This window comes from Cuculus canorus, chromosome 5 (assembly GCF_017976375.1).
Source record: "Cuculus canorus isolate bCucCan1 chromosome 5, bCucCan1.pri, whole genome shotgun sequence".
Classification (NCBI taxonomy): domain Eukaryota; kingdom Metazoa; phylum Chordata; class Aves; order Cuculiformes; family Cuculidae; genus Cuculus; species Cuculus canorus.
In genome coordinates this window covers 33,345,722-33,370,088 of record NC_071405.1, presented here as the reverse complement: position 1 = coordinate 33,370,088, position 24,367 = coordinate 33,345,722, and the positions used below count along the sequence as shown (strand labels likewise).

The 24,367-nt window shown below is 37.8% G+C and overlaps 1 protein-coding gene across 1 annotated transcript in view; it reads left to right on the top strand.

Annotated features, from left to right (window-relative positions):
* Positions 1 to 4,594: 4,594 nt before the first annotated feature.
* Positions 4,595 to 24,367, top strand: part of CSTF3 (cleavage stimulation factor subunit 3) — a 50,322-nt gene continuing 30,549 nt past the window's right edge. Inside the window, exons 1-3 of the mRNA XM_054069072.1 lie at positions 4,595 to 4,772; positions 12,818 to 12,919; positions 13,049 to 13,144. Coding sequence (XP_053925047.1) covers positions 4,743 to 4,772; positions 12,818 to 12,919; positions 13,049 to 13,144 — 228 coding nt within the window. The 5' untranslated portion in view covers positions 4,595 to 4,742. The remainder of the gene's footprint in view (positions 4,773 to 12,817; positions 12,920 to 13,048; positions 13,145 to 24,367) is intronic.

The window sequence follows — 24,367 nt, the reverse complement described above, 5'->3', positions numbered from 1 at the left end:
AATAAAAAGAAACTTCCTTTCGCTGCATTACACTTGCATAATTTACCACCACGTGTCAGTGATTCCCTTCTTTTTCATGTCATAATAGACTGTGATGGCAAAGCCCAATTCACTGGGAAACAGGGGACACAGGATTTCATTCTTTAGTATTGCTGACATAACTTATGTTTCTGTTTCTGCAACCTGGACACCTTTCATGACACATGACCCTCTCTGCACTTCCTATATTGTAAACCTCTACTGGGACAATAACCACCAGCACCTCAGATACTGGTAACTGGAATATGCACAGACAGCAATGCCTCCCATGCCTTTCCTGTTTAGGTTGCGTACAGCAGTCAAATGGGAAAGATAACAACACACAGCACAAATTGGAAAAAAAGGCAAAACTAGAAAGAAATAAGTCATCTTCTCTCCAACTGTTAATGAGAAATGAGATCACTGCTGGATTTGGCAACATAGGAGCAGCAACCCTGGCAATACCCTGCTGCATCATTTTGACGTATAAAGGTTTTTCATATTCCCAACCCCACAGTGACTCTGACTGAGTCTCATGTAATACACGAGGCAACTTACTGCTCCAATCTCCTACTCCAGCACCTGTAAATCATTTATTGAGATCAATGAAAGGCTCTGTAGTGCTGTGCTGCGCATGACACAGTGATCAGAGAGAGAAAATGCCCAGAAAGAAACTTATTTCAGAGGATTACTCAGGCAACAGATCGATGCCACAGTTCCTACCAGTCACATACCCATGCAGATAGTTTCACACACTAACATTCCTGTCAGCTGAAATGTCCTTGTAAGATACCATTTTCAGCTCAGTATCACTGCCTTCTCCTCCTCACCACCTTCAGCTGCTTCCTTCACTATTTGCTACAATTCCAGCAGTAACAGTGCAGAGCCCAAGAAAACAAACTCAGCAAAGCTTGTTAGCTTGGGTTTTGCTTCTTTCCTTATCTTTGCCATTGATGCAGCCAATTAGTGAGACACACCTCACTCTAAACCAGTGGATGTGACGTTGGGAGCAAGGCTGTTTTGGCAGAAAGATGAATTTCATTCTTAATTCCAGACTACGGGAATGTAAATTTATTCTGCTGCCTTCTTTTTTTTTTTTTTTTTTACTTCACAGAATTCCCATGGTGTTCTCAATTTAGAAATACAAAAGGACAGACTATGGGCTCTATAGGAGTACTCAAGTGCTGCAAAACTATCACCTGAGGAAATAAGTGTCCACCGTCACCCTTGCAAATAGCAAGACAGGGTCCCTCAGTTTTTAGGTCAACATGCCTTCACTCTGTGTACACTGAAATCCATCTTATAGATATGTGGGGTGACACAGCTCACAGCCTACAATAATACTATGATGGAGTGGGGAAGACAATCAGCATCCTCTGCATTCAGGCAGCTTGAGATTCAGCACTAACACCTAGAAATTAATAGGACAGTTAAAATTGAAGAACTGTAAACATTCTCTCTAGCACTGAGCAGACATAATTATATCTGTGAGTGAATTCTTTTGAAAAGTTCTGGACAATATTTTTAGTGGTTATACAGTTGCACCAAAAGGGTTGCACTTACCTTGTGATTTCATAACTAGTATTAAAAAACAATCTGTTGTGGCAGTTAAAATCACTTGGAAGACAGGTATGTCAGCTCCATTTGACAACCACTGCCCCAGCTCTGTTAAAGCAGTTTCTGTTCAAGTTTGCTGCATTTCATGGTCTACCAGGATCTTGGCCTGGCAGACCATAAGTTTCAACACCTATTTAAAACCTTACTTTCTTCTAGCTGTTTTTCCTAAGTGAGACAGAATTTTTTGTATATTTTTTCTAAGCAGAAATTTTAAGTACCACTAAACTGTAGGTACAACTCACGTTCAGTTTCAGGTTTGTTCTCAATTTCTACAACATTCACTCACAGAGCAGTAAAATCCACAAGAGTTCACTTGTTAACTCAGAGCTTGCCATTAAGTTTCACATCAATTACTGAACTAAGCATGAATCACTACAGCACAGTACATATTAGCAAAGTCCTGTTGCTTTGATATCAAAAAACATCAGAAAATTTAAGTGCAGCCTTTCCAAGCAGAGAGGCTTGTAATTATGTCTTCACTGCTTCGGTTACCATGGGCTAGAAGCTTTGAGCTATTCTCCACTCAAGATGATGCAGCTTCAAAAGGCGAGAGAGCAGCCATATTCCAAAACAATGTTTAAGCTATGCAGAAGGAATTACCAGCTAAATTAAGTAGCTGTAAGCTTAGCTGCTGTACCCTCATTATTTGCTCCCATACCATCAACAAGAAAGCTCAAGTCAGCCTGTCAAATGGGTCAACTACCACAAAACTACAACACTACTGAGCTCAAGCCAGCAGACTTCTGCATGAAGCCTAAACTCAAGTTACAGGGAGGCAAAACTTGCTAACACGGTTAAGGCTAAATTTAAGACAAGGAAACATTTTCAAAGCTACTTTGAAGCACAGCCTATCATCTACAGGCAGGTTTTGTAAGCAATACTGCCTCTTGTAAAAGTCACACCAAAACATAAATATCTTCATTATCACACAGTTGTGAAAAAGTTCACATTTAACTACAAAGCAAAGCAAGCTCTTAGGGCTCAAGTGATAAGGTACAAAGTATCAATAAGAATTTTTTTTTTTTTTTCTGCATGCTAGTGATCCTTTTAATTTTCTCCAACTAATCCATTAGAATTAAGACCATGGATTACAGCTGCAGTTCATTCAAGCCATCACAGCAACACTTGACAGAAGGGGAACAGGCACCAGTTGTATTTACAACAGCTGGGATTTTGCCCAAAGTCTGTTCTGTGCATGGAATGACAGAAATCAAGAACAACACCAAGTTAAGAGATCGCATATTATTTTATTATTGAAAGTGAGAGGGTATAGGAGGGAAGAAGCAAAAGTCTACATGACGGTAGGCATCACTTATTTTGTTCCTTACTAAATAGTTCAGACAAGCAAGTCGTTGGTGTTATCATTCAAAAACACCTCTGCCATTTTATGAAACTGAACAAGGAAATCCCCAATACAAGCAGCTGAATTTAGAGCATACTTGAACAAAAAAAAAAAACCCAAAAGAACTAGAACAAAATTTCAAACAGGCCACTAAACTAACATCCTGTAGATTGAGGACAACATACGTATTATCTAACTGGAAGTTTCATCAACATTGCTTAAAGCAATTACTTATAAGGATTTGGTACCTAGACAGGAAATAGAAAAACATTACACTGATGGACTGGAAACGCAGTTTTGGGGAGATAAACTGTATTTATATATCAAACATTTTGAAAATTGAATCCGTTGTGACATGGATGAAACAGTGCACAAAAACCAATAAATTAGTCTGGTATCACAAAATCGAAGAACAAGAGAGTTCATCTACCAAGACAGATTAATAGGTATGTTTGTACTGCACTTCTGAAGAATAACAGAATCAAAGTTATTTAATACAAAGAAAAATATTACACCACAGACTGGTCAAGTAAGTGGGTACTATCTGCTCTCTTTTATTTTGGATCAAGCTTCATAAGAAAGTGTCATGTATAATGTTTTTCTTATGTCCTCTTTCCACCCACTGCTGTGGTTTAAAGTGAATTCTGGAAGGTGAAGCAGAAAGGAACTCAAAGATACCAAGATCTAGTTACTTTAAGCATTTCTGCATAAATACGACTGTATTATACAATTTTACAAACACTTACACTGCTGTTGTGAAGGCAACTAAGTCAGCTTTCACCCTCATATCTGCCAAGCCTTCTTCAATGAATTTGTTTCACTCAGCAGACAGTTTCTCTGAAGTGGCTGATTCAAAGCCACTCTTTCACAATAAAACTAGTGATTATTGTGTAAATAAAATTAAGTAGCTGCCTCCTGTGTCCTTGAGGTCTTTGGAGACAATAACCTCTTAGCCTGTCTTTTGAGCTTGCTTCCTCGATTAACGTGAGCCCTTGCGAGGTGGAAGAGATGGATCTACTGCTAGTAGACATCGCTGACGTTACTTTGCCGCCTTTTTGTTAATTAGTGACTGTCCAAGATGCAACATTCGTTAATCAAACAACCCATGACGAGCCACTAGGGCTAGAGATCACCACAACCTCCTGGTTTCTACCCACCGTCCTTTAAAGTTTCGACCACAAGCGGCCTCACCAGGGAGCGGGGACCGAACGATGCGATGAACTGCCCACACCGTCACCCTGACAGGCGCCATCCGTGCGGCTGCCATACTCCCCAGGGCCCTACGCGATACCCTTCTGGGAGAGCCCCACCCCTAGGAAGACAACGTCGGGGAGACAGCCCGGGCCCCACCACGAGTGCTGTCTCGCTGCGCTGCCCCCGCCATAGCGACACGCGCCCTCACCACTTCCGCCCAGCATCCGCGCGCGCCGGCGTGACGCACTTCCGACCCTCCCCGCACACCACCCCAGGGCGGTACCTCAGCCCTTCCCAGCCTGCCCCAGGAAACCCCTCCCCAGCCCCCGCTGCGCTTCTTCAAACCCCACCCCGAACGTTCCCGGCGCACCCCGCGCGGTCACTCCCGCCATCGTGACGTACTTCCTCCCTGCTCTCCTTCTCAGCATACCCCGCGCGCGAGGTCCCGCCCCCGCGCAGCACCGGGCCCGAGGCGTCGCCATTTTGTTGGTATCGCCGCGGGGACTCTGGGCCGCGCCGTTTTTAATCCGTCTGTGGGTCTCGTTCCCCCCCAGCTCTGTTTTGACGCGCCATGTCTGGAGAGGGTCCCCCCGGCGAGCAGGTGAGTGGGGCGGGAGGGAGAGGTTGTAGGCCTCAGTGGAGCAGAGGCACCGGGACGGCCCAGTGATGGCCGCGCTGTGCAGGCCTCGGCGGGGCTGACCGAAGGGCGCGGCTTGTGGGGCTGAGGGCAGCTGGGGGGTGTGGGGGGTGGAAATGAGGCTCTTGCCGTTCCCCGGCCGCCCGGTGCCGCTTCCCGGCGCCCTTTTTTCTTCCCCATGCTGAGAACCTCCGGGTGGTGCCGGCAGCGGAGCGCGGGGCTGCTCCTAGCCGCCGCCCTCACTGAAACTGGTCCCGCTCTGAAACCTCTGCCTTTCTCAGGCTTGATGTTTGTCGTGAGCAAACCAGTGCAGGTGGAGGTGGACAATGGACACCCCAGTGAGCTTCACTTTCCTGGTCTTCTTTACCCGTGGTAGCTGAGTACACGCAGTCTGGAAGAAAGTGGATACCCGGATAAGCTATTTACACTGCTTCTTCTGCAGTGTTTTGTAAAGTGAGCGTTTGCTGAACAGATGCGGTTAACGTATGAGGTTGTGTGCCTTTTTAACAATATTCTTTTTCTCCAGAGTAAAGAGTTATTAAAACATCTGTAATCTAGAAACAATAATAATGTGTTTATTTCATAAGGCATTTTCTTCGTAATATGGCATTCTAGCTCTTGGGACAGGAAATAACTACATCTTCAGGTGATTTTGGCTTGGGTTTGTTTAATATATGAAATACGTATTTGTCATCACTTATTTTCTTGACAGGTGCTATCAGAGTATTCTGTGTTATCTTTCTAAATGTGGTATTACAGTGAACTATCTTCTATTTAGAATTTTTTTAAAAAGCTCTTTTTAAAAGTTAGGGCTGTGTTTAAAGTGGGAATTAATTGGAGAGGTGTGGATGAAAGTTCCTGAGAGAGGGAGGGGTTGTTGATGACGCTGGCATGCGTTAGTGGCCAATGTAGCCTACAAAAATGTTTGAAATTAAGCTGATGATGTAGTGCTCCCTTAAGAAGCTTTTTTTTGTAGGATGTCAGTCCCTTTACAAAACAGGTTATTTTTCTGCGTGTCTGGGTCTGCATTCTGAAAGAGTGGCATGTAAACTCTGTAAGATCATCAGTCAGAAAAAGAAGTGCTCAGAAGGTAAAATATTCATTTTATGTCTCATTAGGAAAATACCCTGTGATTTAGCAGCCTGGATGCCTAAAGTTGCAGTATGTTTAAGCAAGAGTCCTCAGAATAGCTTACTTCCTCACAAGGTAGATGGCTACAAAGTAGTAAGAATATGCTATGTAGAATTTTAATAATCCTAGTGCATAATTTGTTTCATATTTAAGGTACCTGATCCAGTATATTTTTTCAAGAAATTATATTGATGTTTAATAAGAAGTAGTTGTGTATTTCTGTAGCTTGGAATACATTACTACTTAACTAGAAAAACAATGCTGACTTAAGGTTCTATTCTTTTTAACAAAGAAGAATTTAATATGCCAAAGGTTGAGTTACTTTCCAGAATAGCTTTTATTTCAGTATACAGATAGTAACAGCTTTAATATTCTGATGCTATATCACAGAGGGTTTGTAGTGTTAAAATAATTGCAGTCATTATTTGCAGCCTATGTAAAGCATATATTTTAACATATGACTTCCCTTTGGGGGTTTTTTGATCCGTTTTAAGGTTCATCCTTTTAACTTAGTTGAGATTACTGTTTTTACATTGGGTGCACTTTAAAAAGAAAGCCCAACAGCTCTTTTATAGATTGAGTTAAAAGGTTTGGTGTTTTGTTTAGTCTTTTCTTCTATGTAATCCTCTTCTTGAAGGCCTCTGGAAATGTTCCTGTTTATAGGAAGATGAATCTAGGCAGAGATTGGATTTGGCCTGGCTTTCTGGTTCAGTTTTCATCTGCTTCCATAACGAGCTTCTGAGGTTTTGGGTGTCATTTTCATTGATAGTCACATAGATCAGTGTAAGAGGGTCACTACAGTTCATTTTCCTCTGTGTTGTGTGCAAGATGTATGCATGATAACGTATTAAAGATCTTTGACAGATCAGAATTGTTAGCTGTGACTCACTGACACAGGTGCTTGTATGTTGCTTCCCAGGTCTTAGGGTTTGGAGGGGACTTCCCAAAGCAGCCAGTTGAACGCTGTCTCCTGCAAGTACAAAGTTGTAGAAGTGTGTGAAGGAAGAACAGAAAGTGAAATGTTGGATGTAGCGAGGGTGGTTTAATTGTACTGGGTGCAGCACAATTGACACATGGCTTTACTGCCTTTAAGCTGAGCTTAGCTCCAGAAATTGTTAGGTTGCTTTACTTTGCAGAGCTGGAGCCTAAGCTATGTTATATAAATGATCTTCTCTTTGTATCATTATTGTAGCACAGACTAGTGTGGGGGTGAGGGCGGGAAGGAAATGTGAGGTAGCCGCAGCTATTGCAGTGTGTTTTAAATTCTTGCGCTGTATTAACTACGCTGGACCCAAATTCATTTCCGCAGAACCAGTTGAATGATGTCAGGGCTTAAAATCTGTTAGATCCCTGCTAGACTCTTGGTACGGTGTACATGATGTTTGACAAACTGGAATTTACAAGGTTGATCTTTGAAATACCAAATACTTAGCCCTGTCTTACTATAAAAGTCCACATTTGTAGACTGAAAGGCTGCATGTGCCAGTGTTTGCTGGGTAATTCCCTGGTAAGCTCTTCCCAGTCTCTTTGTGTGTTGAGGTTACAGAGTACACACTTGCACCTGTGTATGTTTTTCTGGACCTTAACGTACAGATTTAGTTTCATTTCAGTTGTGTGGTGGTTGTTTCATGTACATCTCTAACAAAACTTAAATTTGTTGTGATCTCTGCCTCTTTATACCATTGCAGAGCCACTTAATAAGTATATACTTGCTGGGCATGTATTTTACCTGAAGACTTGAAGCAATATTTGCTTTACCCCTGTAGTAGTTGCCTTCTAGTCTTTTAAGGCTAGAATGTGTATTTCACACTTCCCGTAACTGTCTCTAAGATACATACCCCAGTCTGTGATGCATGGCACTTTGCATGAATATGAATCTCGTTCCAAGACCGAGCTGTGGACAAAAACGTTTCTGTATTGACTCTGTGACTGTAGTAAAAAAAAGTCCTCTAAAGCAGTCTGTTCCGGTTCCTTTCTGGTACTTCCGTCTCCTCCTGTGCCTTCCTTTCATTCATGCCTTCCTTGTGTTAGTTTGATGTATTACATCATGTAAGTTTCTGAATTTTAAATGCAATAGTAAATGCTATTGTAGTTATATTTAGCCTAACGTTTTAAAAATAGATGTCATTGAGCGCAATACTGAAAGCAGAAGTATTTTCTTGGATCATTGTGTAGGGTTAACATCTCAGGAATAGTGATTTGAAAGAATCTCCTCTAAGAGCATGTTGTTTAGGAAGATATATTGTAAATCTGGATTTACTGGCACTGTTTACCATAGGAATGGGTTGTAAACAAAATGAACACAAGGATTGGTGGAGAAAGACTTTTGAGTTGATAATGTGTGTTTTTCCAATTTTTACACAACTGTAAACAATCTGTATTTTAGCTATATTTCCATGGGTCAGTGAGTTCCAGGTATACCAAGGAATTGTTAAAGCAGAGAATGTATTTGTCTAAAGGCCAACCTTTGTGAAATAGGCTCTTGAGGAAAGAATGATAACTGTTACTAGTCTAGAACTCTTGATTTGTTCCAAGATATAAACCAGCCCAAATTGTGAGGGAAGGGGGCAGGGCAGTACTTACCATGGTATCTTTTTTAAATTATTGAAGATGAATATGCTGGGTTATGTCTGTTAAAAGTGACTCAGTCTTAAAGGAGAAAAATTCTTTCAAGATTGTGTTCACAGATGAGTTGACTTAGTGGTGGAATAAAAGAAGGCAAGGCATTAAAAATAGTTTTAAGAAAGTACAAGGATTGATAAGTTTTAACTATAATGTAGCGAAGAGATGTGTTAGAGCAGAAAGAGTTTTAAAACTTCTGTGCACGTACTGCTATAACCAGGCTTTAAGAAAAAAACTTAGGCTAGACAAACCTGTAAATTAACTAACAATGCTTCTGAAGTTGCATGTTAATATATTTGAAATTATGTTCATTGGATCTGTTACAGTCCTGGCTATGTTAGACTCTGCAACAGCCAACCAAAACCTCCAGTCAGTGGCTTCTGTCTTAATATATGTGAACCTGCTTTTGCATGTTGAACCAGTTTGACTGAACTAGCCATTAAAATTCCTGCCTTTTTGTGCACAATAGCCTATATGTCTTGTTTGTAGAAGTTCTCATTTCATAATTAGTGGTAGTTTTGAAAGCATCTTAAACCGGCCCCTTCACAGGTGGAACAGCAGTTTAAATACATTTCCTTTTCATTGCAGAGGATCCTTTTGTGAAAACAGGAGGATGCCTTAAGCAATTAGATGCATTAGGTGGTGCAATCGTTGAAAGAGATGTTTTGACACTTGCTTTGGAGTCATAAGGGTTCATTTTCAAAGGGCTGGAGAAAATGTTGACTTGTGGCTTTTAGTATAAAATTGTAAACGAAGAATTTAAAGGTGATCAATAGATAATTTTTGCTAAATACTATAAGTCAACTTTGTTTCTTCTGTTCTTGTTGCCCCAGACATCTTTTATGAATTCAAATTTGGATTTTGTGTTGTTGATGTATTTAGGAAGCATCTTCTAGACTTCATGTTGGATAAATGGTTTTAGATCTTTTCAGATTTTGGAAACTGATCATAGAAAGCATTTTACACTCTTTAGCAATGAATTCTTAGTTTCACAGGTACTATTTAGCTGTGTATAAATAATAAAAGGGAAGCAGTGAATCAGACTGGTTGGTAATGATGCAGGTATTTGTGGAAATGGAACTAAGTTCTAAAATAATTCCACAACCTTCAGAGGGTTGCTTGTCAGACAGGAGCCCTGTTAAGTGGGAGATAAACTGAATGCAGTTACCTAAAGCAGAGGAAAGAATTATTTTTCCAGTTCCTATACAAGAATTCTTTGCAGCACTTTTTTTTCCCCAGATGGTAATGGTAAAGAAAAAAATAAAAGCCATTATCTATCTGATTAGGTCCAATTTTATGTTAGTTTAAGCTGTTATAATTTGGGACTGTTAATAGTCCCATATGGTTTCCATCCTTTATTCTGCATCCATCTGATCTTGAAACTGGGGAGCTGAACCATTAGAAAGTTAATGACTTTTTGAATAGGTTTGTCTGCTGATTTAACTCCCTGAAATGGCTTGTTACACGGTGAGATTAACTCAAGTGCTTCTGTTAACCAGAGAAATGGACTGAAAATGCTTATCTAGGGGCAGGAGCATGGCAGTGAACAGACACCCAAGAACTAAGTATTCATCGTTCTGGATATTGGCTGTTGTATAAGCAGTACAATGAAAAATACATAATCAAAGGCCACATACCCTTGAACTGTGATTACTGCAGATCTAAGCACAGAGTGCAGTCAGCGTGCAGTTTTCAGAGCTGGAATCAGGTGCCTTTCTGACTATAGTTGAGCTAGACTAAAAGTCAAGCTGCTTTTTCCCTTCCACTGCATGCTTGCAGTAGATATTATCCCTCACAGATTTTATGTGGAACTCATAGGTCTAGTTCTGGCAAAACGGTCCGGTCTGAAAATTGTAAGTGTTGAGGTCTGGTCTGAAAATCGTAAGTGTTGATTCCTCCGGTGTGTCAGGAGGGATTATTTGTGAAGGTGCAGGGTCACTTGGCCTTATTTTTGCTCAGACAGAACCAGGGCACTGATGTGCCTGCGGTGCAGTGTGCCTCTCTGAGATGTGGATGGCTTTTATGCACCCTTGAGATGGACAGGGACTGGAGAGGGGAGTGCTCTGCCCTAAGAAGTTGCATGTTTTCTTTCATATGTCGTAAGGTAAAAGCAATTCCAGGCAGTCCAGTTTACAGAATTCAAATAATTATATCTTCAGAATTTTAGAACTCTATATTTTTTTTGTCTTATATAACTGCATGGAGAGCTTTATCTGCTGCTAAGTGAATATTTACTAACTTAGGAAATTAGCCTTTTATTTTTTCCAGTAAAAGAATGAACTTTTTCTTGTGCTGTTTGTACGGATTAGGAGTCCTGTATCACACATACAAAAGTGGTGTAGGATTGCTACGATTGTGCATCTTATCAGCAGCTATTTTTTTACCAGCTTAGTTTATTTCAGTCTTTCTGAGTTTATTGTCCTAGATCTGCATAGGTGAAATCAAATTCCTGCAAGCGTTAACTGTTTCACTGTAGTATCAGCTAAATTATTTTGTCACATGGAAGGATTTGAGATAATGCAATTGAACTGCTACTAACATAGTTGAGGTGTGCTTCAGTGGCCCATTCTACTTTTTCCTGCTTGAAAGACACTACTTACAGTGCAGGACCCAGTGCTTCAACAAATGCTTCAGTTGTTTTCGTAGGGTGGGGTTGTTGGGGTTTTTTTTGTCACTGACATTAATAGTACTCCTGAAAGGTGTTTTTATCTAATTGAATGCAGAATAACATGCTTGAGACATGTAGATATCACTGAGATCGAATATAACAAGAGGCAGTACTGATGTGAGCAAATTTGAATTAGTGCTTTTTGGAATAAACAGCATTTCAACTGTAGAGATGACTTCCATAAATAGTCTCTAAGTTTTGGAAATTTTCACTTCAGTGCTGTGTTCTATAAGCTGAGGTATGTTTATGCCTCTCATTTTGGAAAAAATAAAACCATTAGTTCATTACATACTGTGTTTTGTGTCTTAAGCCTGTATCAGTTGAGCGATAATTTGCAGTGTTACAGAGTCAGAATCTTGGTAAACTTAGGGATGTTAAAATAGTCTTATGGCAATTTGAAAATCTACTGAGCTGACAACTTTGAGCTACTAATTTTTAATTTTATTTTTAAAAATCAAGTTCACTTTATAATTTCACTTGCTGTGGGACTTGATACTTGACTTCCAACCTACATTGCTTTGCACCGAGTGATTAATGTTACAAATTAATGTTACTCGAAAGCTGAATCAAAAAGAATAATGGCCTTAAACTCCTCTAAAGCCCCTCCTACTAATTATTTTTTTCCCCTTTTCTCTTTCATGCATGGCTGCTGTTGCTGTCAGTTTAACATTTTTGATCAATTGTCTATTTTAGAAGTAATTTTGATTTTAAAAACTTCTAAGGTATTTGTCTTGGATTATATTCTGCTAGTTGACTTTTAAGTCACTGTTTTGTAGTATTCTTCACAGGCAACTCATCTTCATATAATGCCACTGTAAATGGTCTTCCAGTAAAATCCATTAATAATACCTTGGATTTGTATTCTTGGAACATCTGCTTTCCCTCAGGAGTGATGTGCAGTAGTGACGCACAATAGTGATGCTTGTTTATTTTACTAGAAGTCATACGGTTATAGTGTCTAGTTACCTTCTGTTTCCCTTTCTAAGTGTGTGATGGCACCTTTGATAGGAGTATCGGTTCACTGTGTCCTAATCAGTGTCTTTTTCCTCTTCAGAGCTATGTTTTGACACACATCCAATATTAAGAATTGTTCTTGAATAATATGTATCTGTTACTTCTAGAACTGTCATCTCTTAGTTTTCTTGTTAAAACTGTAACTTGTGGTATGAAATACTTACTGTTCTGCATATGCAGAATGACCTCTGGTGTAGTCTGGATTGGTTTGGCTGAGGTGTGTAATAGAAAAATGGGTCTGAATTTACTTTTTGCATCTTAAAAGTTTCACATTTAAAATTCAAGTGTGGTAATTTTCTGGCAAACTCAAATTTGTTCTAGTGTTTCAGAAACATTTAATTAATTTTGTCTGGCTTTTGCTTGGTCACCAACTATGTAGAACTTGTAAGAGTGCATCATCTTACCGGTACAACTTGTTTTCCAGATAAAATTACAATTTAGCACCTCCATCATAAAAACTGAGAGCCATAACATTGCATTGTCAGGATGTTGTCGTTAGCTTGATTTTGTAGCAGAGGCAGAACTTTAAAATCTCTTCTTGTGATCTCTTATGTCTTTTTTTTAATTTTCCTAGGCTGCTGAGTATGTCCCAGAAAAAGTGAAGAAAGCTGAAAAGAAACTAGAAGAAAATCCATATGACCTTGACGCTTGGAGCATTCTCATTCGAGAGGCACAGGTTTAGTGACATAGGATTACATTTCCTTATCTATGGTCCACTCACGCTATTTGATTCTGGAGTAAAATCAGCATATTCATTTACATAAATCATAATATTGTAAATGCTGTTTTGATTTTCGATTTTTAGAATCAACCTATAGACAAAGCACGGAAGACCTATGAACGCCTTGTTGCCCAGTTCCCCAGTTCTGGCAGATTCTGGAAACTGTACATTGAAGCAGAGGTTAATATTTTTACATTCTTTCTTATATAATATTTAATAGGAAATTAAGTTTACACTTTGATAAGCATAAATAAGATAGGCACATAAAATGTAGGGAAAGGGGGATTTTAAATGTGCCTTGCCTTATTTTGTAAAATAGGTACAAAGGAGTGATTAAACGAATTCTGAAGTATTGGGTCTTTTATAAGTTGATGATTGTTGCATTATGGAATTGCAACAACATTAAAACAGTTTCAATGGTATTGGAGTGCTTTAGCCTTTTATTTACTTGTCGTGTCAATTTATTGCCTCCTGTGTCATTTATTTAGAGGACTTTTTTTTTATTTATACATACAAATTTATTTGAATGACTTCCTGTGAATGTTTGGACCTTTCATTTTTTTTGTTTTCATGGGGAGTTGAGTGTTTCTCTGCAGTGTTATCGGGGAGGGTGTGGGGTGGAAGATGGTTTCTGGAATGAAAATACTGGGGAAGTGCATTAGCACAACTGATTAGTTTTGAAAAACCCCAACAAAATTGTGATTACTTACATAACTATATACAGCTTCCCACTAGGTGCATTGATTATTTAAGCAGTTTTAATGACATGCCGTGAAATGTGCTGTATTTAAATTTTTTTGTTTTCTGTAGCTGATTTTTAGTGCCAATACACATCCTTTTTTTTTGTGGGCATATTTTAGCTGCACATTTTCCATAAGAGACGCATCTTCTACATGCTAAACTGCAAGGGTGGGGACCTGTGTTCTGCAGATAAGAAATGAGCCAGCTGAATTTTTATTTTCCATTTTATGTGGAAATTGCTAAGCAGCAATTTGGTTGGCAAAACTGAATTAAATAACTATTGTATCTTAGTTTACATTAAATTGCATATTCAATTGAGTTCTGGCAGTAAATTTTGAAGATTATTTAATAAAATTGGGATCATGAGGGTCTTAATTTTTATATCAGGTTATAGTAAGAGGTTATAATGCAAAATAGTGCAACCTAAATGTAATATTACCTAATTAAATACCATAGAACTTTCACTATTTTGTTTTTAGTAGGTTGTAGCAGTAGTTGGCATGTTGGTGATTGGACATATCTGGGAAATGGCAAATGCCCTGACACATAGAAATCTGTTTTTCCATCTGGGACTCTGCAGCCAAATCTCTTAGCCTCTTGTACCCTGTAATGCTTCCCACAGGATCTGGTCTTTAGAATCTAATCTAGTTTGATTACTATAAGTTTTCCAATTTCTGTTCTTGTTTAAAATCTTTATTTTTCCCATGCCCCAGATTTTATGGGGTGAAAAGACCACCTCAGGAAGCCTGTAATGCATTGTAGATCTTTCAGCAGAAATTACTGTTTTCAGTGTAAAGCTTCTTGTTCATGTTCAGAGGTAACTTAACAGATATTGCCTCCCTAAATATCTTTTAAATAATTTATATTCCACTAGTATTTATAAACGGTGGCATAGCTTAAAAGAGTCTAGAATATAGTTTTTTTCCGTGCTTCTTCAAGAAAGGAAGATCAGCTTCTCCCCAGCAAGAATGGTAACCCAGTAACACAAGTAAATTTGAGAAGGAAAGAATTGACATAAAGATCACGTGTGTGTGTGTTTGTGTGTGAGAGTGTGTGTATCTGTCTGTAACTACACTTCAAATATAAGCAAAATGAAATATGTGGTTCTGTTATTCAAAGCAGTGGAAAAATTTGAACTGTGGAGAGCCCCTTGAAAAGGGTTATACTTGAAAGAAATGTAGGAGGTTGCTTTTTAGAAATTTATCTTTCAACTTACAGTCAAATTTTTAAAATCCCACTTAAAAACTTAAGTTTTCAATTTTTCTTTGCTCGTTCCAGTGTGTTCTTTCAAACCTCACATAGTGACTGATTTAGCTAAAAAGCAACATGTTTATCTTTACCTTTTTTAGTATATGTAACTAGTTATAGATATAAGCTGAAACAACTTTTTATTTCCAAATTCCTCTTAAAAAAAGATATACACAACTAGGCACTGTTGTCAGTGTTCTTTTAAGTTGCATATCATATATGCAGTTCTGTCTGAGAATACATTCAAAATGAAATGCTTCTTCAAATGTTCTTCTTACAGCATGCTTGAATATAAGTTAAGATTTCAATTATTTTTTTAAGACTACCTGAGATAAAGGAATTGTTTTGAGGTGTCTTTTATTGCAGCCTTCATATGTACAAGGAATATTGGGAAGGTATTTTCCAAAAGCTTTTTTTCTTGGAAATCTTAGTAATGTCGTTCTGCTAGAAAGTTTCTCTTGGATAGTTCGGAAGTATAGATCTTCCCAACCTTGATTTACCGTAGTAAACCTGTGGTAAATATTTGTTTAGCATTACTTTTGATTCAGTTTCACTGCCTCAGCATTTAAATCCAAAATTGCTAAATCATCTTACCTAAGCTGCACTTTTCTGGATGTCAAAACAAGCATATCACTTTCCTCTTTAGCACCATAATGTTTCATCTTTGCATCACAAAGACAAAAAGAGAGAGGAAAGCAGGCTTTGTGTGCTGGCAGTTGTCTTTCACTTGATCATTATTGTCCTCTAATGACAAATCTGAACTGAGTATCATTACATAGTGGTGGTCTGGTTTTGGAAGATCAGCGAGGGTGGGGGTATGACCATGGCCTTACAAAAATAGAGTTAGACCTTTAAGAGCTCTGTTCTTTGTAAAAGTGTTAGAAATCTCTCCGTTTTCCTTTGCCTAGCTTGAGGAATGTGTTCTTTTTAGTCACGTCCGATCTTCAAGTAGAAATCATTATTTATAATCTACATGAACAAAAACTGTTACCTTGCATACGTCAGTTCATTTCATAACATAAAACGTAAGTGCAGGCCTTACTGCTGTGATTACCTCTAGTTTTTATGACAGTGTTTGTTCAGCTCACTGACTCTGTTTTCCTTTTTGTGTATGACTTTGTTCCCTGGTGGAATACAGTGTAAAGCAGTGCTCAGCATTTAGTGTATCATCTAACTTACTACTATTGATATGCAGCCTGTGCTGAAGTAACTGAATGCATCACATTTCCATTTTGTGTGCCAAGTTCTGATTGATATGCTCCGGTCTCTCCATTATGGCTGGTTTGGTAGTCAGTAGAACGTGGAGATAAACTGGGAAGAGCATGCTTTGACAGTTTGTTAATGGGAACTCTGCTATTAAAGTTTGAATTGGTAAAAAAAAAAAAATGATTCTCACAGTGGTTCTTATTTCTTCTGACATCCAAAGAAGCAGTTGCAATTACATAGAAATAATGTAATTTAATAAAATGACTCCAAGCTCACAGTGTTTCTCAGTCATAGCATTTGAATGCTTAAGACTTTTGGGAACAGAGTTTTAACGAGTTTGAAAGGCTGTGTGGTCTGAATTTGATAGATATTTTAGCAAGTAAAATCATCAACTTGCTATTCTGCATCTACGAAAATTTCAGAATTGGTATAGTAATGCCACTCTTCTTACTCAGACTCTTGGTTCCTCAGTTTGCTTAAAGCACATTTCTCTCTTGATACCTTTTCTGTAAAAATCTGCTTCCATGAAACTTGAATCAGTTCACATGTCAGTGCTTCTTTCACATTTCTAAAAAGTTCCACAGGTGCTATAATGTTAAGTTTGTAGATCACACGATCTGGATTCTAGCCTGCTCTGCTGGTTTGCTGTGTCTTCTTAGGTAAGTTATTTAACATGTTTTACCATTATTAAAATAGATACCTACCTCACAGGGTTGTTGTGAGGCTCACTTCAGTGATTAAAGTGCTTTTGGCATCTAGCTAAAAGGTGATATAGAAATGTCAAAATAAATTCTGATGTAAAACACCCTATGGTCCCATAGGCCCAGTCTATTACTGTTTCCTTTGTCTCTTTGACTGTTTGAACCATCTTTTAGTTACAGAAAGACTTGATAATGCTTTTCATGCACTTGAAAGAGCTTCTCTCAGTGTTGCAAATGTTTCAGTAGTTCTGAAGCAAGCATTTGTAGTTGTCATCTTATTCTCTGCTAGTTTCCTTTGAGAAGTGAACAGGTTGAAAATCTCCTTAAGCACATTTATTAAACTATGTTTATGTGTTTGCAACATTTTTTTAACGATCTGAAGAATTTTTAGTTCCAGTTGCCCAAAGTGGAAACATTAATCTGTAATTGTCCTGAATGTTTCACGCTGGTTCACACCACACCATTTTTTCGTTTTTTTTTTTAATTGTTGAGTTGCATTATATATGATCTCTTTGAACCACTGCTAGGCATTGAAAGGTTGCCCTAATTAACACTATACGCACAAGACACTTGTGACAAGTACCCCAAGTCTAGAAACAATAAATAAAAAGCTAGTAATGTGCATGTAAAGTCTTTGGCTGTTAATATGTATTTTTCGTCTTGCGAATTTTGCAAGTAAGACTTCTGTGTTTTTGCTTGTTCTAAAGAAAAGAAGCTACATATTTGTTCGGATAACTTTTGATATTAATATTTTGAATTTTAGATGTCTTAGTAACAAACCAGATGCTGTATGAGGATTCAGAGGGTGGGACCAAAGATTAGGGTTGATTGGTTTGCATTTCATCGTATGCAATACATCAGTATCTTTAATTTATGTAATTCACACTGGTGTGGATACTAGTCAGAATGTATCATTTAACGTACTTGTATATGAAAAATGTAAATAAAACCATTTAGAAAAATGATTGTTTTTGTTTAAAATGTTTGTGTTTCTTGAAAACATTTTCTTCCCGTTTTACTTTAATCTGTTTTTGAGTTCAGAAAAAAGTTGGGTTTTGTACCACTAAAATTCTTCCACTTGGGGAAAAATGAGAATTGACTTCTGTCAGGATGAAGTTGGAGCGATCAGAAGTCACAGTAGATTAGACTTCTTGGCTGAGATTGTTTAGTGGTACTTTCAAACTGAAAATACTCTATATGTCACTAGCTGATCTTTAATTCCTTAATGGAAGGCATACCCATTATAATCCATGCCCAATTTGCTAGTCTACCACATTTCTCCTAGTGAACTTCTGCTTTTGAGAAACTGCTATACAAGTGCTCTGTACAAACATCCACATTGCACATTCTTGACTACCTCAGTCTGAGAATTTTAATTGCTTTTACGACTGTATTATTTATGATCTTTTCTGACTCATGTGTGGACTTGTTCCATTCCTGTTAATAAATGTTGTTCTGTCTGTGTGATTATTGTAGACTTGCTCTAGAAAGTGAATGCAACTTCTTTCCTGTCACTTCTACTCAGTATGTAAATACAGGCACGTACATTTTGCATAGTTGCCATGGTCCTACAAGTTGTATATCAGAAAGTTATCTACATAATTGACATTTGAAGTTTCAGAAGATGTGCAGTACAACACTAGTGGGTTTCTTTGACTCTATTTTCTGTATTTTTGTCATAAAAAATACGGGAAAGTGTTAGCGGTTTTGATTTTTTTAAGTGACAGTGATGCCTAATGAGAGATTGCTTTGAACCCTCTTCTATAGTGTGTTGCTGTTTTGACATGAATAAACATGAACTGCTTCCCCTTCTGTTGTATTCTTTCTGTGTGGGGTGAAAAACATCCCTGTTAGAAGTGTTAGTAATACAAAAATCTTGTTCACAACACCTTTGAAGTCTCACTTTCAAATGTAAGGAGGACAGTGAAAACTCTTCTTGTGATGTGCTTTCTTTTGTTGAAGTCATTTGCTGATCCTTCTGTTGATGTTTTGAGGGGGGGAGAACGCCTGTGTTAGGTCAGGCACAAGCTTGAGATGCTTCTTCCTATTGGAACCTGAAAGTGCTAGTAGTACAAATAGAGCTTATATACCTGGTATTAGCTACAGATTAGTAGTTATCTTCATCTGCATGAATGAGGGAGCTGCAATCATGATTTCGTACTCATTTTTGTGTTTCTTCAAGTTTCCAGCTGGTTGAGTTACCTGATGCTCTTTATTCAGATTTTGAGAATCCTGCTGGCTGAGACAACACTTTCTATTAAGCCATATCTACTGCTATTTAAAGTAATGCTTGACCTGATTTGCTGCAGAATCTCTTTGCAGTCTATGAAAAGGCTTTGAGTCACTGTGGTGATGAAATATAGTAGCTTCTCTTAGGTAGAAATCCTGTGAAGGCAAGCCATTCATTCCAGCACTCCTGTGTCCTGCTAGTACAAATGTTCTTCCTTTAAAAGTGGGCATTGTTTTTTCCACTTTTTAGGGTGTGGCTTCAATGTGATGGGTACTCTACATCCAATAACAATTTTGGACTACTGCAATGAAGTGTTGTATATCTAAGATAGCAAGATATGTTTTTCCTTTCTTACATAAAATTCAAAAGTAAGAAGAAATTATATGCATTGCTGTGTAACTGTACCAATGCACAGGCACATTCACATTTTTTTGTTGCGCATTGTATACCTGCAGTTAACTACACAAGAAGAGCTTAGAGTGATTTGAACCTGATCAATATTGGGGTTTAACTAGCAGGGTAGTGACACATATTCATAGTGTAGCAGCATGGGAAGATATCCAGAGTACATTGAAACTGACATCAGAAATGTTTCCTTTGAAGGATAGGCATCATAAGTAGAAAGATTTTTTTTTTTTAATGTATTTAATTTGTGGAAAAATTTCAGTAATAACTGCTATAGAGCAGGTCTTGTTGCATCTTGAGACAAGACTGTTGAATAGAACTCTCTTCTAACCTGAAGTGTACACGTTTTGGCTGGCTCTGAGTCTTTTCCATCAGTAGTGTGGTGGTAGGTAGGTCAACTGTCTTACCTCATTTGGTTCTTATAATATAACTACATAAAATAAAGACTATCTACTCTCTCTCTAGTTCCCCAGGGTTAGTATGGGGATTTCATGCATTAGTACATGAAATGGAGAATAAGAAATAACCAGTATGCAAAACTGGAAAAAGAAACAACTGTATGCTCTGCGAAATGTTAACCCGTGACCATAACAGAACAAACTCTTACTGTGAAGTCTGATACTTCTGTAGTGGTTTATGTAAGAATGAATATCAAATACATTTTTTAAAACTCTTTGCAAGTCATGTATTTGGACTAGAAAGATAACTTGCAAAGCAATGCCTAATTGTTTGATTTAGTGTTTTCTATGTCCAGACTTTCAGCAAAGCCATCAGCTTCCTTCAGATATTGTCCCTCTTGGAAAATAGATTTTCGAAATAAACTCTGAACTCTGACATTAAAATGGGTTCAATTTACAAAAATGAGGTGGCAGGTGTGTAGTTGTGTATGTGCTGTCCTGCGGCTAAAATGAACATGGTGAAGTTAGCGTGTGAGCTAACTTCCTTGTGGCTAGTGGAACTATGTTTATACATTAAGTACGTTTGAACTATCCATAGTGTGACCGCATAGAGAAATGGACAACTCAGTTGCAGCTGGGGCTTTATTTTGTTTTTATATGGAAAAGGGAAGATGCCCTTTCAAAGAACAAAACTCTGCAAGGATTTGCCATGTTGTGTGTCCCATATCCCCCAGTCTTCTGTTTATTTCTCCTGCTTGGACAAATAAAATGCTCGGTGCTGTTGGCTATAGTTGGTGGCACTTTATAGTGTACGTCTGGGTGCTGATACAATTTCCAGTTAAGTCCGCTTAATTTAAGAGCTGATTTAGCCTGTTCTCAAAACAGTTTCACATTGGCATTTGAACAATGACATGACTTGTCTCACTTTAATACTGATACTGTTCATCTTAAATCTGCTTTCAGGCTGTATGAAGGGGAGGGAGGAAACGTTGCATTTGACTTCTGTCAAATTTTGCATCCCTGCCGCTTCCTTTAAGGGCATGTTCCCAAATACGTGCACACATATATATCTTAATTAACCAAGTGATGGTTCAGAATTTAAACAAAAAAGCATACTTACTATTTCCAAAGTTAAAAAAGAAGGTAAAGCAACAATCAAATGCATCATTTAAAATGCACTGCCAAAATTTTAGTTGTTTTGGTGTTTGTGGTTAAATGAAAGCATGCTATTGGTTCCATGCCTGTGGATTCCTAAGGAATCTCACAAACTACATGTGTGTATTCATGTTCATTGATGTGTATACACATGGTTCTGTAAACAAGGTCATGAGGCATAATTAATATTTTTTTAAAATCATACTGAATAGAAATATGAGTGTATGAGTGTACCAGTGCAAATCTGCTACAAACTGTTTACTTGGATTACTTTAAAGTTTAGAAGTACTCATAACTTACAAAAATTTATGCGTGATCTTGATGTGGAATATATTTAGATAACAATGAATGGAGTTTTTTATATAGAGCTTCAACATGACTTGATGCAATGTGGGGAAAAATAGAGCTTAATTTCCTGCTTTACTTTTGTTGTCTTGAACCCAATATTGGCCTGCCTTTTCTCCATTTCTTCCTATCCATTGCAAAATTATTTGTTTGTTTGTTTGTTTTGGGGGTGGAACTAGAAGTGGTTTTGCTGTAAGAATTGTGGGCTATCAGGTACTGTTGTGGGCCATATCTTTCAATGTGCCCTTGCAATTCATCTTTCAGTTGAGAAGGAGATCCCAGAACTCCTTATCAAGAAGCTATCTTTGGACAGTGCCGAGATATTCTTTGAATTTAAGTATCATAATTTTGCTTACCATTTTTGTTTGAGCAGACAGCAGGGAATAGGAGGAGATTCCCTAGTAATTAAATAATTGTAACTTTTTTCTATCTTTCTGTAACCTTCCTGATTTTATTTAAAAAAATAAATCACAAACTAATCCCATGATAAGTCTTTTAATATGCTAATTATTGCATACAAAATCAGTGCTCTTAACATCTCGTAACTGTGTTTATGCAACTTCATGGCTGCTGGTGCGATTACAATGGTGTTGCATGTGTAAAGCACCCAAACACATTTAGCAGCATGTGACATGCAGTGTGTTGTAGGAACAGTTTAGAATGAGTTTAACTTTCCCCAAAACTTGTTCTATTGATTTCTATAATTTACTCTTTTGTATTGTAGCACGGATAAAATTTAATTCATCCTGTCATGCAAGGACTTGAGGTGCAAGAAGTCCTTTCATTGATGTTACTATTGTGGAGAATATGGTCCTTTAATACATGTGACTTTCATCTACTTAAAGGTGTTACGCACTTTTACTAATGTGCAGTTAACTTAAGTTGAAGATGAGTGACAGTGAATAAGTTGACAGAAAATTGCTTAAGTACCATCTTGCTGCTGGAAGTCTAGCTTGTAGCTTTCCTGCCCTTGGCTGTGTCAATTGACCCGTTTCCCTGGATTTTCCAAAGATGTTTCAGTAATTAATAGTTTTAGTACAAGCAGCGTGCTTTGAAAGTCTGTCTGCGTAACCTGATAGTGCTGACAAGTTCACACACGAAGAAACCTTTCCTCCATACTGAGTTACAGTGGCAAGCCTTAAAACCACTAGACTAAGGCTCTTGGTGTTAATTTCACTAAGAGAATTTCATCGTTCTAGTACTGACTGACTGTGGATTTGGGAATTGTAAATTCTGTCTAATTGTGAAATTGTGGTAGAAATGCTTATTCTAGGGTGATGGTGACTGACCATTATATAAAAAGTAACTGAAAGAAAGTACAGCTCATGTATAATGAAGAATGTAAAATTTCAAGTGAACTGATCTTTAATAGACTGGAATAAATGTTAAAAAGAACGAAGAGGTGTCCCCAATAACCATACCATCTACATAAGCCTTTGTTTGTAAAAATGCACTCTATAATAGTCCCTAATCCATGATTTTGGTTCCAAGTTACCTGAAAAAATGCTGTGAACATAAGCAGAAATGTTTAATACTGCTCCACCCTCTAAAAAAAAGGAATTGCTGCCCTGGTAAGTATATGGTACTCACCCATTACTGTGAATTCCCTAGCTGGCATTCCTCAGGGAAGTATTACCATTATTTTTGTCAGCTGAAATTCCATCTACAGGAGTAGTTGAGCAGGATGGGCAGTAAGAGTAGTTTAAAACCTCAGAATGTCCCACAGTATTTGCCTTTGATAAAATCTCGGTGCTGGTGAGCCTGAGCAGGAAACTGACTGTACAATTTACTGGTAAAGGACAAAACTTTCATTCCTCCAGCATAAGATGTGATTGAATGCAATTCAAGCTTTCTTTTTTTTTCCCCCCCATTTTTTTTTTCTTTTAAGTGAGTTTAAGATCGATGCTTAAAAATGACATCCCACATGCTTTTTCTGAGTATGTTAGAGATGGGTATTAAAAGAGAAATACTATAGAACTTTAAAATTAGCTGACAGACTTTAATTCAGCAGAAATGTTTTTCTCACACTAAGCAGGTGGAGGTAAGTTTTTCTTTTCATAATGCTGCAAAGCTGCTACTAGTCCTAGCTGTTAAAAAAATTATTATTGTATAAGAAATATCACCTATTTACAAAAAAAAGGTGCAAAGTTAGATGATTTTTTTTGTGTGGTTATTTGTCATTTTTCTGAAGTTCCTAAAATTCAGTTGTACCCTCAGAAAAGTTTTGTTATTTTTTCTTTCCTGTTTGCAGAAATTCTGAAAATAAGGTCAATCAGTGGGATTTTTTGAACTTACTAATGCGAAAAATATGGATGTATCTAAATAATAAAGTTTGATAGTTCTTGTTGATCTGTGGTCTGAATCAGATGAAACCACAGCGCTGATGAGGTATCATCATTAGTCTACATAGCTGACTTAGAGCAGTGTGTCATTCCCGCAAAAGCTTCATAGTGAAACATTTTTCATTGTTCTTAGAGTGTTTTTTTGTGCCTCTCACACATGGAAATCTTGACCAAGTGTTACGTTGCACTTGAACACAACAGTATTATTCGTGTTTTGCTTTTTTCCCAGGCTGGCAAAGTTACTAAAAACTATGTAGACTACAATGCTTTTCATCTGTGTGAGTAGAGGTTTCTGGAACAATCTATATTTTGAGGTCAGTTTTCTGCTCAAGCGCTGGCTGATTCTCTGGGTCATGGAGGTTTTGTAAGTGATACTTCACCCTGTTGCTAAATCTCCAGACTGGATTTTTTAATTTTACCATGATGACGTGCACTGAAAATGAGTCAAGCACTATCATCTAGGCTAAAGTTTGAATGCAGGGAAATTCACACCTTTTCTTGAGAACTTTATCTTCTTATCTTCTTTCCCGTGAGCTGCATCTGCTCAATTTGTGTAGTTTACATAATGTTTTAGTAGCAGTTCTCTGTTTTATACTTAACATTTTTTGCAAGCGATAGAGGTTATCAGTTAA